This window comes from Brachycentrus maculatus, unplaced genomic scaffold (assembly GCF_059751285.1).
Source record: "Brachycentrus maculatus isolate JH-2025_06_01 unplaced genomic scaffold, ASM5975128v1 h1tg000119l, whole genome shotgun sequence".
Taxonomy (NCBI): Eukaryota; Metazoa; Arthropoda; class Insecta; order Trichoptera; family Brachycentridae; genus Brachycentrus; species Brachycentrus maculatus.
Genome location: NW_028280872.1, coordinates 1339258 through 1356300, shown reverse-complemented (window position 1 = coordinate 1356300; position 17043 = coordinate 1339258). Strand labels below are relative to the sequence as shown.

Genomic DNA, 17043 nt, shown 5'->3' with positions numbered 1-17043 from the left:
TTGAGTGAGTCTAAATTCTTTTCCGTCTTATTCGACATTGCTGAGGTTTGTTACCCTTGCAGAATCAATGACTCTCCTCCAGTTATCCCTTGACTGCGCTGCACGTAGCGCTCCAACCACCGAGGTGCCTGCTGCTGCCTTAATTTGATCGGTCCATCGTGTGGGGGATCTTCCTCTTCCTCTCTTTCCCTCCCGGCTACCGATCACAACTAATCGTTCCAGGCTATCCTCATTGCCACGCGCAACGTGTCCAAAGAACTGGAGAATCTGTCGGGTACAGACATTGGCCAGAGTCAAGCCATCCAAGCGTAGTTCCTGGCGAATGGACTCATTGGTGCATCTAGCTGTCCATGGAATTCGGAGCATGCGCCTCCAACACCACATTTCGAAGACATGTCTTCGAAGACAATTTTTCTCAATTTTTGTGCAAAACTTGTTCACAAATCTGGATTATCTCCAATTAGGAGTTATTTTAATATTATTTTTTGACATCTCAAGATAGATGAAGAAGGATGTGGAAGTCTGGGCATCTACAGGGCTTACGACTTTAGAAGTTTCAAGAATACGAAAATATAAATCATGTTTCTAAGCGTCTCCCAGTATATAAAATAATACGGTTGGAAAGTGGGGATTCACAGGGTTTACGACCTGTTGATTAAGTGATCACTTTACACATGTGTAACATACACCATTCTACCCATGATTGACAAACGCACTACTCAAATTTTGTAAGTCATACATGACGTTCCATGATTAAGTTCACAACAGCGCCATCTATGATTGGATTAAAAAAGCATTTATTTAACAATGACCCTTTATTCCTATGCAAGATACAAATGCAGATTTTAATTTTTCAATTAAATCCGGGTTCAAATTTGGTAATACCTGGTTTTAAATTTTTATGCACAAAGAATTGATATTGCCTAAGTTTATTTATTGATTATTGATTTGGACCTGTTTAGAAAGCTTTTATTTAACGAAGATCCTTTTATTTGTATGCAAGATCAAAATCCTGATTATTTTACATACTGGGAAATGCCTGATTTTCAATTTGAATTTGAAAGAATTGGCATTACCTAAATGGGACCTGTAGTGTAGTAGTGCCATGTCGTGTGCTCCGAGGGCTTGATATGCGACCGCCAGGTTGCCATGTGTGGAGGCTTCAGAACTGCGGTCGTGGACTTCTTTCGATATCGTGAGCTCTTGCTTATGGTACTTGATGGCTTGCTCGTAGAACCCGGCAGCCGAGTACGCATTGCCGATGTTGCCATATGCTCTACCCATCCCGGCGCGGTCCTGAGAAGAAGAAAAAAGAGGTATACAGTTATAACTTGATTCTCAAAGCACAATGCAAAAATTATACAATTGAGAGAACACTATAAGAATGAAAGGTATTGAGATGGCTTGGGTATGTGAAGAACAGTAAAACAAATTTATAAGGCGAATGTGGTTGGTAATAGAAGCACAGGAATACCGAGAAAAACTTCAAGTATTTCAAATACTTGGGCATGGTCAGGTCATGAGTCGGAATTAGCTGGTATGTTTAAGGAGATGCATGAATGTGGAATTATTTGCAAAGGCAGATTGGTATGGCATTCTATCCCTCTGCCTACTCCTGCACCTGCAAGCAGAACCGGCTATGAATTCTTATCTTTATTCAACACGACTCAACACAGAATGTGTTAAACATATTAGATATGTTTGCTTTCTATTTTTTTCTTTTTCATTTAACCAGACTGAGTTACAGCAACGCCAAGTATACCTAGTATTAACACATTGTTTACAACACGCACATATTTGTGCGTTTCAGAAACCTTACGTTGTGGCGGTGTGCACATATTACTGTATTTCAGAAACCTCATGTTGCGGAAGTGTGCACATTTTTGTGCATTTCGGTTACCTTCAACTTCTTATTTATCCAATTTGTCATGTTCTATTTGCTGCGTAGCAGATATGTGCCAATGTAATACAAAAATATTATTGATTATTTTCATCATTCTTTCAATGCAATCTAATGTCACCAGTGTCAAATTACATTTCATTCACAAACTTCACCGTTACCAATGTCTTAAGTAAAAATACTTGGGCTGTTGTCTTAAGTAATAATACAGCAGAAAAGAAGTGTTCTAGGATGTTTCCAAAAGTGGAAACACCATCGGGATAAGTGTGCGCATCGGAGAGGTGACTACTTTGAAGCAGACCCAGACATGTAACTTCTATATAAAGTATTATACATATCGTTTTATGATGTCAGTCTACATATTAATTGAACAGCCCTTGTATATCAATTTTGAGACTAAAGGATTGAAATATACTTACGCCGAGAGATCTGGCTATTGATAAGTGAGCTTGGTGCAATTTCAAGGCAGCATCATGCTCTCCTAGTAACTGATAAACAATTCCGAGATTGGAGCAAGCTCTTCCCTCCCCAACCTATAATAATAAGAAAAAATAACTGAATTGATAAGGACACATCATTGACATAAGGACACATCGGGACATGTTTAAGGGAATGGCAATTGGATTGGATTTCCAGTCAAAAACTTCATAATAATTGAGTAAATATTGACATTTTAGATGGGTTCAAATCCTTGCCCACAAATCTAGATTTCTCTACTTGGGAGTTATTTTTTATTTATTATTTTCAAGAATATGGGAGTGTGGGTATTTGCAGGGCTTATGACCTATCATAGCCTGGTTAAGTGCCACGTCGCTCACCCCTTTCAAGAATGTCATAAATCAAAATACTTGATTTTTCAGGAGAACGTTTTCAAAGTTAAAAAAATATAACACAATGTGTTAAAAATAAATATCGAGCCACTTATTGAACTTTTTTACTGTGCAACAGATCTTTTTAGGTAAAACCTGAATGTTTTTTCTCCATTTGAAAAATATTTTGTATGTTTAAAAAAATAATTAAACAATACCCTTTCTTCAAAATGCAAAAACAACACTTTCTGCCCTGTAGCGGGTAAATATTAAGTTAAAAATATGGCTCTTTTGCTGGGATATAGTACATTATCTGGGCATTCCGAAAACATGCACAACTCAAAATTAAAAAATTTTGATTTATGACGTTCTTGAAAGGAGTGAGCGACATGTGCAACATTCACCCATGTGTGCCAATATAACCTATGATTGACAACCATACATTTCAAATTTTTGGTCAACTCATGTATATACATATTTATTCTATCATAAAATTCACATATCATTTCATATGTGAATTCGTGACAGTATCTATGGTCGATTTGAGTAAGACTCTTGATTAGATTAGTTTACCTTGTCTCTGGCCGCCAGTGCCATGTCTAGCTGTCGTTCATGCCATCTCTTTGCTTGGGCATAATCACTGGCACATCTGGAAAAAAAGGAAATATGTTAAAAGATTTTAAGGCCTAAGACCCTTTTACTCCCTTCCTCACACACACACACTCCCAGTCTTTTTTATTTTATTTTTTATCTAGTGATGTTTTTGAACGTTATTATTATAACATAAAAGTGGAATTGTGTAATTGGCTTTCTTTTTTTTATGAATGTAACTGTTTTTTATTATATACTTTTACTAAATGTAAAGCTGTACAATTCCCGAATAAATCAAAAATAAAAATAAAAATAAGACACGAAAAATTAATTTTCTTTAAACCCAGGTAACATGTAAAGAAACACAACTTAATTTTCTTTAAACCCAGGAAACATTTATAGTAGTTGATTTTTTTCCTTAAAACACTGTTTTTGAATTGAAAAAAATAGTTTTTACTCTAAATAAATATATGGTTTTGAAAACAAAAGAGTTTTTGAAAGGTAAACAAAATAATCTGCCTCCGTAGTGTAATGGTCAGCATGCTCGTCTACCGTTCTAAAGGTCTCGGGTTCGATTCCCAGAGGGGGGGGGTCAAATAAATGCATGTGATTTGTTTTACTCTAATATTTTATTTATTTAATATTTCACTGTGTTTATATGATTCAGTGCCCTATGCACCATTGGGGTGCAGGTAAGGGTTTGAAGAATTGAAGAAAAAAATTTTTTTTTTTCAAAAACATATTGTTTATATACAAAGATGTGTTACCTCTTCCGCGGTTGGCTGGCGAATGAGTTCTGTCTTTGCGAATATCCCCTTGACACATTGTGTGTGGAAAACGCTTAAAAACGTCTTTTACATACTGTTGGTAGCGGGAGATGCTTAAGCTAGAGCGGGAGATGCTTAAGCGCTCTATGTGCTTTTTTTGGTAGAACGTGAGATGCCAAAAAACAGATCGGAATAGGGTTTGCCGTTACTTGTGATTAGTATACTAATTATGGTCAGGGTTGATGAAAAAACTGCCGGATAATAATGTGTTTATAAGTAATAGATCTCTCCCACTACTACTACTACCATCACGACGTTTCTACGCAGGGGTAGGCAGAAAGCTTGGAACGCCACACTCTTCTGTCCTGACATACACTCCTCGCCTCCTTCACATCCATACATCTAGTCATACATGCTCTCCGATTACGCAGACTCTTGACACCGACGGATTTTAGGTTCTGAGTGATCTGATCTTGCCAAGTTTTTTTCGGTCGTCCTCGTTCTGTTTGCCCTCTCACATTCGCCACATATATTTTCTTAGCCATTATCTCGTTATCTATTTGCTTCACATGTCACCATACCACCAAAAAGAACTCTTCCCATCTCCCAAATTAAGTATATTAATAAATAATAGAACTCTCTCATATTAACACATTTCGGACGGGTGTTGTTTACGCCTGCGGACCGCTAGAGACGGGATTTGATAATTATGTACATATAGTTTAGATCTGACAAAGAGATTGGTACATAATATTCATATAAAAACGTTAAACAATCCCTTATTTTCTGACTTTAAAATGAAACCTGCGCAGAAGGTAAAAATACCCTTCCCGTCCTCAAACGACTGAACGGGTGGAAATACCTTTCCCGTCCTAAGTGTGTTAATAAGAAATAAAATTGAGTAATAGATTCTTTGATGATGATCAAGTTAAGACACCTATAATACGCATTAAAATGGCAAGTTTAGTAAATGAGTATATGGGCGTTTGTCCACTACACGGAATTACACTGAACGTTACCGTCCGGCACGTCAATTAGCGATTTAAAACGACGATTGGCTTGGATTGGCATGTGCTTTTGTCCATATTTTTTCGGATTGGTGCTCTTGATCGATGCGTGAACAAGTTGCACGTAAATTCAATCACGCTAATCAGTCGTAGTCGCTTTCATTTTTCAAAACCGGACTGCCGGACGGTAAAATTCCGGGTAGTGGACAAGCGACTTATGGCTGTTAAGTGAGGATTGGCTAATTGTATTATGTGTACCTCGCTGCATGTCCCAGACCAGCATAAGCTCTAGCTTCTACAGCTCGATCCCCGAGACTTTGTGCTATCCGCAGCACGTTTTCGTGGTATGCAATGGCTTGGGTAAAGTTCCGTCGGTAGTGGTGTGATGATCCCAGATTGGAATACGCTCGAGCCTCTTCCACCTGCAAAAAATAACAAACAATCGGTTTTATTTGATAGTTGAAGAATTGTTGTTTTTTTACTATTAAATTCTGCAACTATTAAAGGGGGATAAATATTAGAATCTAAAGAAAAGTTCATCTTCGAGATTCCAAAATGATTTTACAAGAGCGAAATGCAATACCAAACATTTCAACAGTAATTCAAATATTTAAATAACCTTCCAACAGATATAAAAAATACAAGATATTAAAAAAAAAAATAATAATAACAATTGCCTTATTAGAAAAAAAACACAGAAAGGAAAAAAAACAGTTATTTTTTTAAAAAGAATGACCCACAAAGCTTCTATTTTAGATGCTTGTCTGTAGGTAAGATAGTAAGGATAGGGAAAGTAAATATGAAAAATACATTACTAACACCCAGACCAATTGAAAATTAATCTTTCTTGAATTCATTTTGCAATTGGCGGGAATCGAACCTGCGTTGCCAGTTTTGCAGTCTATCATCTACCCAACTACGCCACGGTGCCTGCCGTTTTACCATTAATAATTATAAACAATAAACAATGAGTATAAGTCTCTCTCCAAGCACAAGACCTAGTACCTTTTTTTAGAGGGTCAGCGTAACTAGTAATAAAACCGGCACCGTGGCGTAGTTGGGTAGACGCTCTACTGCGAAACTGGCTTCATGGGTTCGATTCCCGCCAATTACAAAATGAATTCTAGAAAGATTTATTTTCAATTGGTCTGAGTGTTTGTGATGTATTTTTCATATTAACCTTCCCTACCCTTACTATCCTACCTGCAGACAAGCATCTAACATAGACACTTTGCTTTCTCCAAAGGAGAAACATACCAAAAAAAATGGTTAAAAATAAATGTATGAATATTATTTGTTTATGAGAATTAACCTTTGAACCCTGAAGCGCTCATTGTACAAGTACCCTAACCCTGAGCTTCTGAATAATTTTTGACTAAAAAATTATACATGACTAAAAATTAAATTTCGATCCAAAGTAAATCAAAATTAATCTGAGGGTAATGATGATAGATGTTGAGGCCAGTATTCCGGCCATTAGGGTATATGCGTTACTTAATAAAGCCGGTACACCGGCCTCTAGGATTCAAAGAGTTAAGTATTTGTGAAGGTATGTAATTTTGTGCATTAACCAACTATTTTTGTACAACGCGTTGTTTTTGTACAATGTAATTTTCCATTTTTCATGAATAGTGGAGTTATAACGATATTAAATTTGTGAGTGATTTCCCACCTTCTACAATTTGTATGGTACTGATTTCTGAGATGAAGAAACGCTCAATCTCGACGATACGACATTTATCCCTAATATCTTACTAATGCCTCGTGGCTATGGGCTTTGTTTTGCCTATATTAATTACCATACAAAGTTAAGGCGTCTGAATTATTCTTTAAAAAAAATGTATATGTTAAAAGTAGAAATGACTAGCAAATTAATAAGGGTTAACTAAACATTCGTCCACGTGACGTCACCCTTCTCTGAAAAAGTCAAGTGCACTTACTTCCCTGCACCCCGCACCCGCCAGGCTTTGTTTACGGAATGGTGATGTATCGCTCACTCCTTTCAAGAACGTCATAAATCAAAAATTGTCAATTTTCAGTTGTGCATGTTTTCAGAATGCTCAGAAAATGTACTATATCTCAGCAAAAGCGGCATATTTTTAACTTAATATTTACCCGCTACAGGGCAGAATGTGTTGTTTTTGCATTTTGAAGAAAAGGTATTGTTTAATTATTTTTTTAAATTTACTAAATATCTTTCAAATGGAGAAAAAACCTTCAGGTTTTACCTAAAAAGATCTGTTTCACAGAAAAAAGTTCAAAAAGTGGCTTGATATTTATTTTTAATACATTGTATTATGTTTTAAAACTTTAATAACGTTCTCCTGAAAAATTAAGTTTTTTGATTTATGACGTTCTTGAAAGTAGTGAGCGATATGTTAAATGTCTCTTACATTCATTCGTAAAAAACCCAACTAAAGTATTATGTAACCAGTTACTATTTTTAATAAATACTTTTGATAATTTTCATGTTTTTAATAGTCCGCCTGACGAATGTTTAGTTACTATGTATCTACAAATATAGTTAAGTTATCTCGGGTTAAGGTTGATTTATTCTAAGTTTACCTGATTCCCGAGCCTCCTGGCCAGCCTCAAGTGCTGCGTGTGGCAGTCCACCGCCGAGTCGAACTCGCCCATGGCCAGGTACACGGCGCCCACGTTGCCGATCTCGCGGGCCTCCTGGAGCCGGTCCCCCATCTGCTTCACCAGCTGCACGCACTGCTTGTGGCTGGCCAGCGCGTTGGGGTAGTCCCCGATGGCCGTGTACACGTGCCCGAGGGACGTGAGCGCCGCCGCGGCCGCCTGGGTGTCCTGGAAGGTGATAAATGTGTCGTTAGGAATGCAATCTTCTTCTGATCCTTACTGACAGTCGCATTGACGCAGTGTTGGGCCAGATATTAATATATTCAATTTCAATTCAATTCAATTCAATTCAATTCAATTCAATTCAATTCAATTTATTCAATAATTAATATATACATTACAAACAAACATTTAAGGCGTATATATTAAAAAAAAAACAAATTAAAAATTACACAAGAAGACTCTTGTTAAATGTGTAGAAGAATCTCGCTTCGGAAAACTCCTTCGGACACATGGAACAGATCAATATCCAATGTGATATTGTTCAACATAGCGGTAGCTCTTCCTACAGGCATAACCATCGGCAGGTTGGTCCTGTGTATAGGAATCTGAAACAATCTATGCCGACGCTGTCTTAGGTAACTATCGGGAACATACAGACCAATGCTCTGGATAATTTCAGGATTATCGATCATACCGCGCAACAATCGATAAAAATGCGTAATCAAATACGCATTCCTTCTAGTCTCTAAACTATTGTAGCCAAGCATACCCTGGAGAAACTGGGTCGGGTAGAGCCAAGGATAATAGCCGTACTCTCTCATGTAGAGATACCTCAAAAACTTCTTTTGGACTTTCTCTACCATAAGAGAGTACTTAAGCTCGTGTGGCCCCCAGATCATCGAGCCACTCTCGAGTCTACTTCGCACCAAGGAGTTATAAAGAGTTCTCAGCACGCGGGTATTTTCGAAAACCCTGGCAGTACGCAGAACAAATCCTAGCATTTTCAATGCATTACTACTGACTGCCTCTATATGATCGTGAAATGTCAGGGTGCTCACAAATCTAACGCCCAGATCCCTAACATTCGATGCTCGCATCAGATTTTGGTCGTTCATTTTGTAGCGATAAAATAATGTTTTTTGGGCCCTAGTGAAAGACGTGATCGAACACTTGGAAACATTAAACATTAATTTGTTTCGTCTTCCCCATTCACATATATTTGATATATCTGCTTGGAGAAGACGAAAATCGTCAAAAGTTGTCACCTTTAAGAAAAGCTTTAGGTCATCCGCAAATAACAAAAACCGTGAGTTTAAAATTACATTCTTGATATTATTAATGAAAATAGAAAACAATAATGGACCCAGGTTAGAACCTTGCGGGACACCCGAGAAAGTATTGAAGGACTCTGACGCAAATAGACCGTAGGAGACGTATTGGTTTCTGTTTTGAAGGTAGCTCGCCATTAATTTTAGCATACCATCCGAGAAACCGATCTCATACAGCCTCTTCAATAAGACATCATGGTTGACTGTATCAAAGGCCTTGGCGAAGTCATTATATGAACAGTCGACCTGATGTCCCGCGTCTAGAGCTTCTGTGACGTAATTCGTAAAAACCATCAGATTTGTTTCAACCGATCGGCCTTTCCTGAATCCATGTTGTTCATCAATTATAAACGGCTCTACTCGGGAAGCGACGATTTTACTTATTATGATTTCAAATACCTTAGCTGGTGCAGAAAGAACAGCTACAGGTCTATAATTTTCTACGGATGACTTAGAGCCACTCTTATGTATAGGAGTAACCTTTGACATCTTCCATGTTTCCGGGAAGACCCCTGTATTCACTGAAAGATTATACAAAAAACAAAGTGGTCTTTTAATCAAATCCACGCAGCCTTTTAGGAAGAAAGTTGGAATGAAATCTGGACCAAGAGAATTAGTGTTACTTAATTTTTTTATAGTGTCGGCCACATCTTTCTCATTGATATTACAAACATCAATAAACTGCGCACCGGTCGGCGAACATTTCTTGGCAATGCTAATATCAAGAAGCGGAGGTTCATTACTATATACAGTCTTAAAATGACCTGCAAACGCCTCGGCAATGTCTGCACCCCGTACTATTTTTTCACCCCACGTCATGGAGTTAATATTCCCACCATCCGCCTTTTGAGACTTTATGTAGTCCCAAAAAGTATTTGGATCCTGAAGAATACCATTTTCCATGCTGGTAATGAACTCCCGGTATGCTAATCGAATGCTACGTCTCACGACAGATCTGTAACGTCCAAACATCTCATAATCACTGTGGCAGCCAGAAGCTTTCCATTTCTTATGATAGAAATGCTTAGTCTGTATGTCTCTAATAATATCCCTAGAAAACCACTTCGGATATCGCCTTCCACCAGCAGCCTGAGATCTTCTAGGGAAGCAGGAATCAAATACACATTCAACAGTATAATAAAAATATTGTACCGCCTCGTTTACATCCGATTTGTTATACAGATCTCCCCAATCGATACCGTCCATGAGGTAATATAGCTGGCCGAAGTCGCCTTTGTGGAAGTTCCAGCCCCTCCGACGAACCGTACCCTCCCCGGGAACTCTGGATCGATTGGGGCGATCTGCAATCGGATTGTAACAAAATTCAAGTGCGGGGTGGTAATTATCTTCTCTCGTAAGAGGTGATAATGATCGAAGTACATCAATCGCCCTTCTACTAAACACTAAATCCAAAGTTCTACTTTTAAAGTTCAAAATATTATTATACTGTGTGAGACCCAACATCGAGCACAGAAAAGTGAGGTCATCTTCTACACTTGTAATATTTCTTGCCGACTGTAGGTTAAAATCACCCAATATAATAATATTTCTACCTTGAAGTAGCTCTAAACTGGACAGTACCTTGTCGAAGAACAATCGATATACTTCAGTCTCACTCGCCGGAGGAAAATATAATACGCAGATGAACGTAATATCGAGATCGCATGTAAGTTTTACCCAAAGATCTTCATTGGACGTTTCCAAAATAGAAAAACGCTCGACTTGCAAGTTTTCTCTATTTCTCACAGCCAATAAACACCCTCCACCCTGCCTGTGGCCACCGCGGTCTCGTCTTACTATTGTAAAGTTACTATCAAAAAGTTCGGAATCAAAAACGCCAGCGTTTAACCAGGTCTCGGTTAGTGCTATGACATCAAGGTCACTGGCCGAAACACTGTTATAGAATTCTACGCATTTTGTCTTCAATCCTCGAACATTCATATAGTAAAAATTCAATTTAACATCTTTCGCATTATCGCGAACTAGTCACTTTACTGAGGGAAGGCGCGGCGCATCTCGCGGTTTTGTCTCCCACTCTTTAATAAAAGATTTACGCGGCCAATTGTCGCTATGCAAAATTTTTGAAATATTTTTTTTATCTAACCCGACTTTAAATGACGAGTAGTCACCCCGCGATTTAATTTTGGTTACATTAAATGAGGCGGTACTCACCAGTGACGTTAAATAAGCAGACATGTCGTCGGCCGTCGTGTCCTTGTGAAACGGATAGAAGTGATAAAATTTCATTTTTTCATCTTCTCTCCGCTTCCCCAAGGTACCTCGAACGACGACACGCCTCTTATTTTCCACTATCTTCCATGTTTCATCAGGAGGAAGGACTTGAGTTGCTGGAAGGATCGCCTCCGACGTCAGGGTATCTTCGGCGCTGTCCGACTGTTGGACGCTGACATCTGGCATCGTGACTTTCTTAGCATTCGCCGCCTTTGACATGCCGCGAGTTGTCATTTTGGTATTTGTTGACATCGCGGGCATAGCGTCCCCAGCGCGCATGCGCGGAGCCGCACGTGGCTGCCGAACCTTAGCGGAGATTTCCGAGCGGCTCGGCTCGGACGCCACTGGGCCGCCAACGACGGCTGGGCAGGGCGGAGAGGGGCTTGCGGGGAGCTTAGGTACGAGCGTACGAGCCGAACTGGCGGAGATATCCGAGTAGGTCCGTACCCGTACGGACGTAGACGGCACTGGTTCGACGGCGGAGGGGCAGGGCGGAGAAGGGCTCGCGGGGAGCCGACCTACCGAACTACCGAACTCAGTAGCGGCCGGATTTTGAACCGATTTTACTGTGTTTGAATCAATCCATTTCAGAATTTTATCCAGTTTTGTCGTCACTAATTTCTCCAATTCGTTAATTCTCTCCGTGAGAGAACTGATGATTAGGTCCGACTGAGACATTTTGCGATTTAAGGTGCAAAAATAACAAAAGACGTGCACTTCGTGTGACAACTAGACACTCACTCACTCACTATATGAATAATCAATAATCAGTATAATAAATAATCAGACAAATAAACTTTTATAGTTGATAGGAAAAGCTCAAGTGCGCACAGCGATCCATGGAAAGATCCATGCTTGGTTTAAGTATGATGGATAAAACAAAATATGAAGATACCAGGAAAAGAGCCAAAGTAGAGGATATTTTCATTTTTAATTTTATTTTATTTTATTATTTCTTAAGTTAGCTTATATTACAACTAATATAAACTATTAAATACACTTGATTTATTACATTTATATATATATATATATATATATATATATATATATATATATATATATATATATATATATATATATATATATATATATATATATATATATATATATATATATATATATATATATATATATAAAGGAGCACAGTGCTGCGTTTGCCAGTGAGTTAATGTTCATCTACATCTCTCCAAATTTATTATTTTAATTTTGATTTTTAAATTTTTTATTATTTTTTTTCACTTTCTTATTTGTTTATTGTTTTTAATTTAATTGTATAAAAAAATGTTGTAAAACATATATGGCTGACTAAGTATTGCACCCACTACTTAGTCAAGCTGGAATAAAGAGTTATTATTATTATTATTATATACACATTTACATTTCCTTACAGCAAACAAAACATTTATTTTTAAATTCTTTCAGACTCTTTTCATTCTTCATACATGGATCGCATGGCGAAACTCAAATGGCAATGGGTAGGACATATTGCAAGACAGGACCCCACAATATGGACCCCAAGAATTTTACGATGGAGACCTTGGCAGAATAAAAGAGGTGTCGGAAGACCCAAAAGAGATGGTCCGACGACATAATCACTGTGGGTTTAAAGAATGTTTGCAAAAACAGAGTGGTAAAGAGTTTGCAAAAACAGTTAGCTAGCCAGTGAGAGTATTATAAAGCTAAAGATTAGTGTAGCGTTCTATGGTCACATTTAGCTAGTTGATAAGTCAGTCAGGTAGACCATCACAAGTCAGCCTTACCTTGCACTTCATGGCACACCAACTAATCACCACCGTACAGTTAGAATATCACAAGTCAGCCTTACCTTGCACTTCATGGCCAGCACGAGCTGGTAGCGGTGCGCGGTGAGCGCCTCCTTGAAGGAGCCCTGGCTGAAGTAGGCGGCCCCGAGGTTGCCGTGCGCGCGACACTCGCCCGCAGTGTCGCCCAAGCTCTTGGCCACGGCCAGGTCCTGCTGCATGTAGCCGATTGCCTTATCCAGCTGGCTGAGCGCCCAGTGGGCCGACGACAGCGCGCTGAATACAGAACCTCTGCGAGAAAAGAAACAAATATGTTATATTTATGTTGAGTTAGATTATAATTGCATAATGAAGCGGCTTAAATTAATAAATCTTAGTGACAGAAGGGAAGAATTACTGATCTGGTTCTGTTATATAAAATTCTTAACAATTTTTTGGACAGCCCTGATCTCCCACACCAAATAAAGCTTAGCGTGCGCCAAAAAGGTACTAGGCAAAAATCTGTATTCGCAGTATTTGTACATAATGCAAACTATGCCATGTTCTCTCCGATTCCGCGGCTTCACATGTTAGCCAATGCTTTTGAAAGTATAGATTTATTTAATATATTGTTATCCTCCTTGAAATCTGTACTTTCTCAGCATTTCTTCTCCATGTTATAATGGATAAATTTAAACGTTGTGTTTCACTCTCTCTTGCTGCTCGCCGATAGTGTTTGAAGGAGACGTGTATTTACCAGTGCTTACTACTTGTTACTTTATTATGATTTTATGTTATAAGACTATTTATTATAAAACTTTTTGTTTCTCTATTAGTGTATTTTTTATTTTTATATTAGATATTGTATATATGTATTATATGTATTATCTTAAAGGCTTCAGCCGTTCAATAAATAAATAAATAAATAAATAAATAATAATAAATAATGATTTGTACTGACATTTCTTGGTGGAACTGCACTTGATATAATGAAATAACAACTAAATAGTTTTTAACCACTTATATTTTATTTGACCAGTGACCTATTTTCATTTATTTATTGATTTGGCCTTTAATTTGCAGAACTCCATTTTAATTTATGTATTAATTTTAAATCAAACACAAATTTTTTGAGTCTACTAAGTTGTATTTTATTAACAAAAACACATGAAAAATTGTATTGTGACAATTGCTTCGCCTTGTAAGGGCGTTATCAAACGAATGTGAAGATCAAATGGACTACAGTCCTTATGTATAAAAAAAGTCGTGGGTAAAAAATGAACGCATTCAGGCCGTATCGAACCAGTGTTGCCTTGATCGTCAATTACATGATTAATTCGATAAAATTCGATATTCGTCCCAAGAGAAAAAACCCTATTCCGGATTCGGAAAACCAAGGTATGTGGCAAGATTTGAAGCAAAAAAGTCGCGAGTAAAAGATGATCACATTCGGGCCGTATCGAACCAGTGTTGTCTTGATCGTCAATTACACGATTAATTCGACAAAATTCAGTATCCGAGAGAAAATACCCTATTCCGGATTCGGAAAACGCAGGTATGTGACGATATTTCAAATACAAAAAAGTCGCGAGTAAAAGATGATCGCATTGGGAGCGGTCAGGTATATATGTGGCTATCCGGCGGTAATCCCTGGGCAGCGCAAAACGAGCAAAGGAACGCCGCGGAAAGGGCTGCTCCCAAAAACAGAGCATATAAAAATTCCCAGCTCATGAATTATACGACCAAGACGGAAGAAATGTCAGCCGGATACCCGTTTATAACCAGCGAGAGAGCCTACCGGACGAATCAACTTAAATGGTCCCTAAGAAATCGTTGAATCAGACAATCAATAAGCAGAATATCAACAAAGACGAATAAATGCAAGCATTTCATATTATTTTTTAACACCTCATTAAAGATGGTGAAGAATATGGTAGTCTGGGCATTTACGGGGCTGACGACCGTCATAGGCTGAGAGAGAGAGCCTACCGGACGATTCAACAAAAATGATCTATAAGAAATCGTTGAATCAGACAATTAATAAGCAGAATATCAACAAAGACAAATAAACGCAAGTATTTCGTATTATTTGTTGACACCTCATCAAAGATGATGAAGAATATGGTAGTCTGGGCATTTACGGGGCTGACGACCGTCATAGGCTGAGAGAGAGAGCCTACCGGACGATTCAACAAAAATGATCCGTAAGAAATCGTTGATTCAGACAATTAATAAGCAAAATATCAACAAAAACAAATAAATGCAAGCATTTCGTATTATTTTTTTACATCTCATCAAATATATAGAAGAGTATGGTAGTCTGTATATGATAATCTATATATGAACCAAGTTTGAAACACTATTCTTGAATCATAAAAACTTCACTAGAGACATCTATTGGTGAAATGAAAAGAAGCTTGTTTATTGAGTAGAAACTCTTTTATTAGTATGTGAGGTCCAAATCCTTGATTCAAATCACATACATACACAATCCAGATTTGTGAACAAGTATTTGGGCATCCTCAAAATGTTACAAGTATTTCGGCACAACACAGGCTATGCATAAATAGCCAAAATGCAGATAAATTTAAAACTTGGATATTTAAGAAATAAATACAGATTTAATGCATGTCCATATTTATTACTCACGAGCCGTACTCGCCCACGCGTTGTTGTGACTCTGTGAGTCTGCCGAAATGGAAAAGAAAAAAAAAGCAATAAAAATATTAAAACTCTATGAAACACTTCAACCGAAAACATAGAATATGCTAAGTGGCGGTAGCTGTCAAAAAACACACTATTTCTCGTGAGCAGTCTTACGTTGATACGTTCAACAGATGGTGCTGCCATTGCGGTCTAAAAAACCTTTATTTTTATTTTTAAATAAACATGTTTTTACATGTCACCTCCTAAGCTCTCATGTTAATTCCTAGCCAATATTCTTCCTTCCATTTTTAATTCCTCTCCCATGACTTCCACCTTGAGTTCTTCACTCACGTCATCTGTATCCCGTAATAAATAATTCCACTCCAAAATATCAGGGTATTGTAGAGCTAAATGGTAACGCGTCATTTCTTGGCGGTACCCTATGAACCATTTAATAAATAAAGTAAGAGAACATTTAAATGATACGATTTTCAAATAAATATTTACTTGGACGACGTTTTATCTGATTCAACGGGTACATTTAAATACGTTGAAATAAAGAGACGGTTGAATCGCCCGGCCAGAACACCGTACAACATTTGGTCGCCATCTCACAAACAATAAAACAATGCAACATACTCGAATTTGCATACAAAAATGTACCGTCAGGGACAATAGTTTGTACCCGTTTCCAAACGTCATTCCCTCTCGATAAATTCCTCTCAGTTAGCGAAGTCCCCAACAAGGCACATCATGAAGAAGATCGGTATATTTCGGCCAAAGCGGCCTGAGATTTTCGGCCAGTACTGGACGTATCGCAGCGGTGACAAGATGCCTGGGCAGTCGAATGTATGGAGAAATAATGACTACACGGGTTTTAGCGTTTTCCAAAGAAAAATAATACAACAGAGTATATTTAAAATGCGGACAGTAATGAATATGGGCGGTTTGAATGGATGGCATGGGTGTACCGCAGGGTCTGTCTCCCGAACCTATACTGATAAAAAAACCTGCAAAAGAAATCGATATATATATATATATATATATATATATATATATATATATATATATATATATATATATATATATATATATATATATATGTATATATATAAAATATATTCCTGGAAGTTCTATAAATATATGAACCAAGTTTGAAACACTGTGCTTGAATCACACAAACTTCACTAGAGACATCTATTGGTGAAATGAAAAGAAGCTTGTTTATTGAGCAGAAGCATATATATATATATATATATATATATATATATATATATATATATATATATATATATATAAATAATAATAATATAATAAAACCCTTATCCGCACCCCAATGGTGCATAGGGCACTGCGTCATATAAACGCAGTGTTATCTTGATCAGACTAGACAAAATGAACTTTTGCGGATTTGCCCGTATCTGTACAGATAAAAAAT

The 17043-nt window shown here is 37.6% G+C and overlaps 1 protein-coding gene across 1 annotated transcript in view; it reads right to left on the bottom strand.

The window, feature by feature from the left end:
* The window catches only part of LOC148309620 (tetratricopeptide repeat protein 28-like), a 94513-nt gene that overhangs the window by 35042 nt on the left and 42428 nt on the right, over nucleotides 1-17043 (bottom strand). Inside the window, exons 6-11 of the mRNA XM_088259714.1 lie at nucleotides 13046-13271; nucleotides 7640-7885; nucleotides 5333-5496; nucleotides 3283-3358; nucleotides 2320-2433; nucleotides 1077-1296 (exon numbers count right to left, since the gene is read on the bottom strand). Coding sequence (XP_088115840.1) covers nucleotides 1077-1296; nucleotides 2320-2433; nucleotides 3283-3358; nucleotides 5333-5496; nucleotides 7640-7885; nucleotides 13046-13271 — 1046 coding nt within the window. The remainder of the gene's footprint in view (nucleotides 1-1076; nucleotides 1297-2319; nucleotides 2434-3282; nucleotides 3359-5332; nucleotides 5497-7639; nucleotides 7886-13045; nucleotides 13272-17043) is intronic.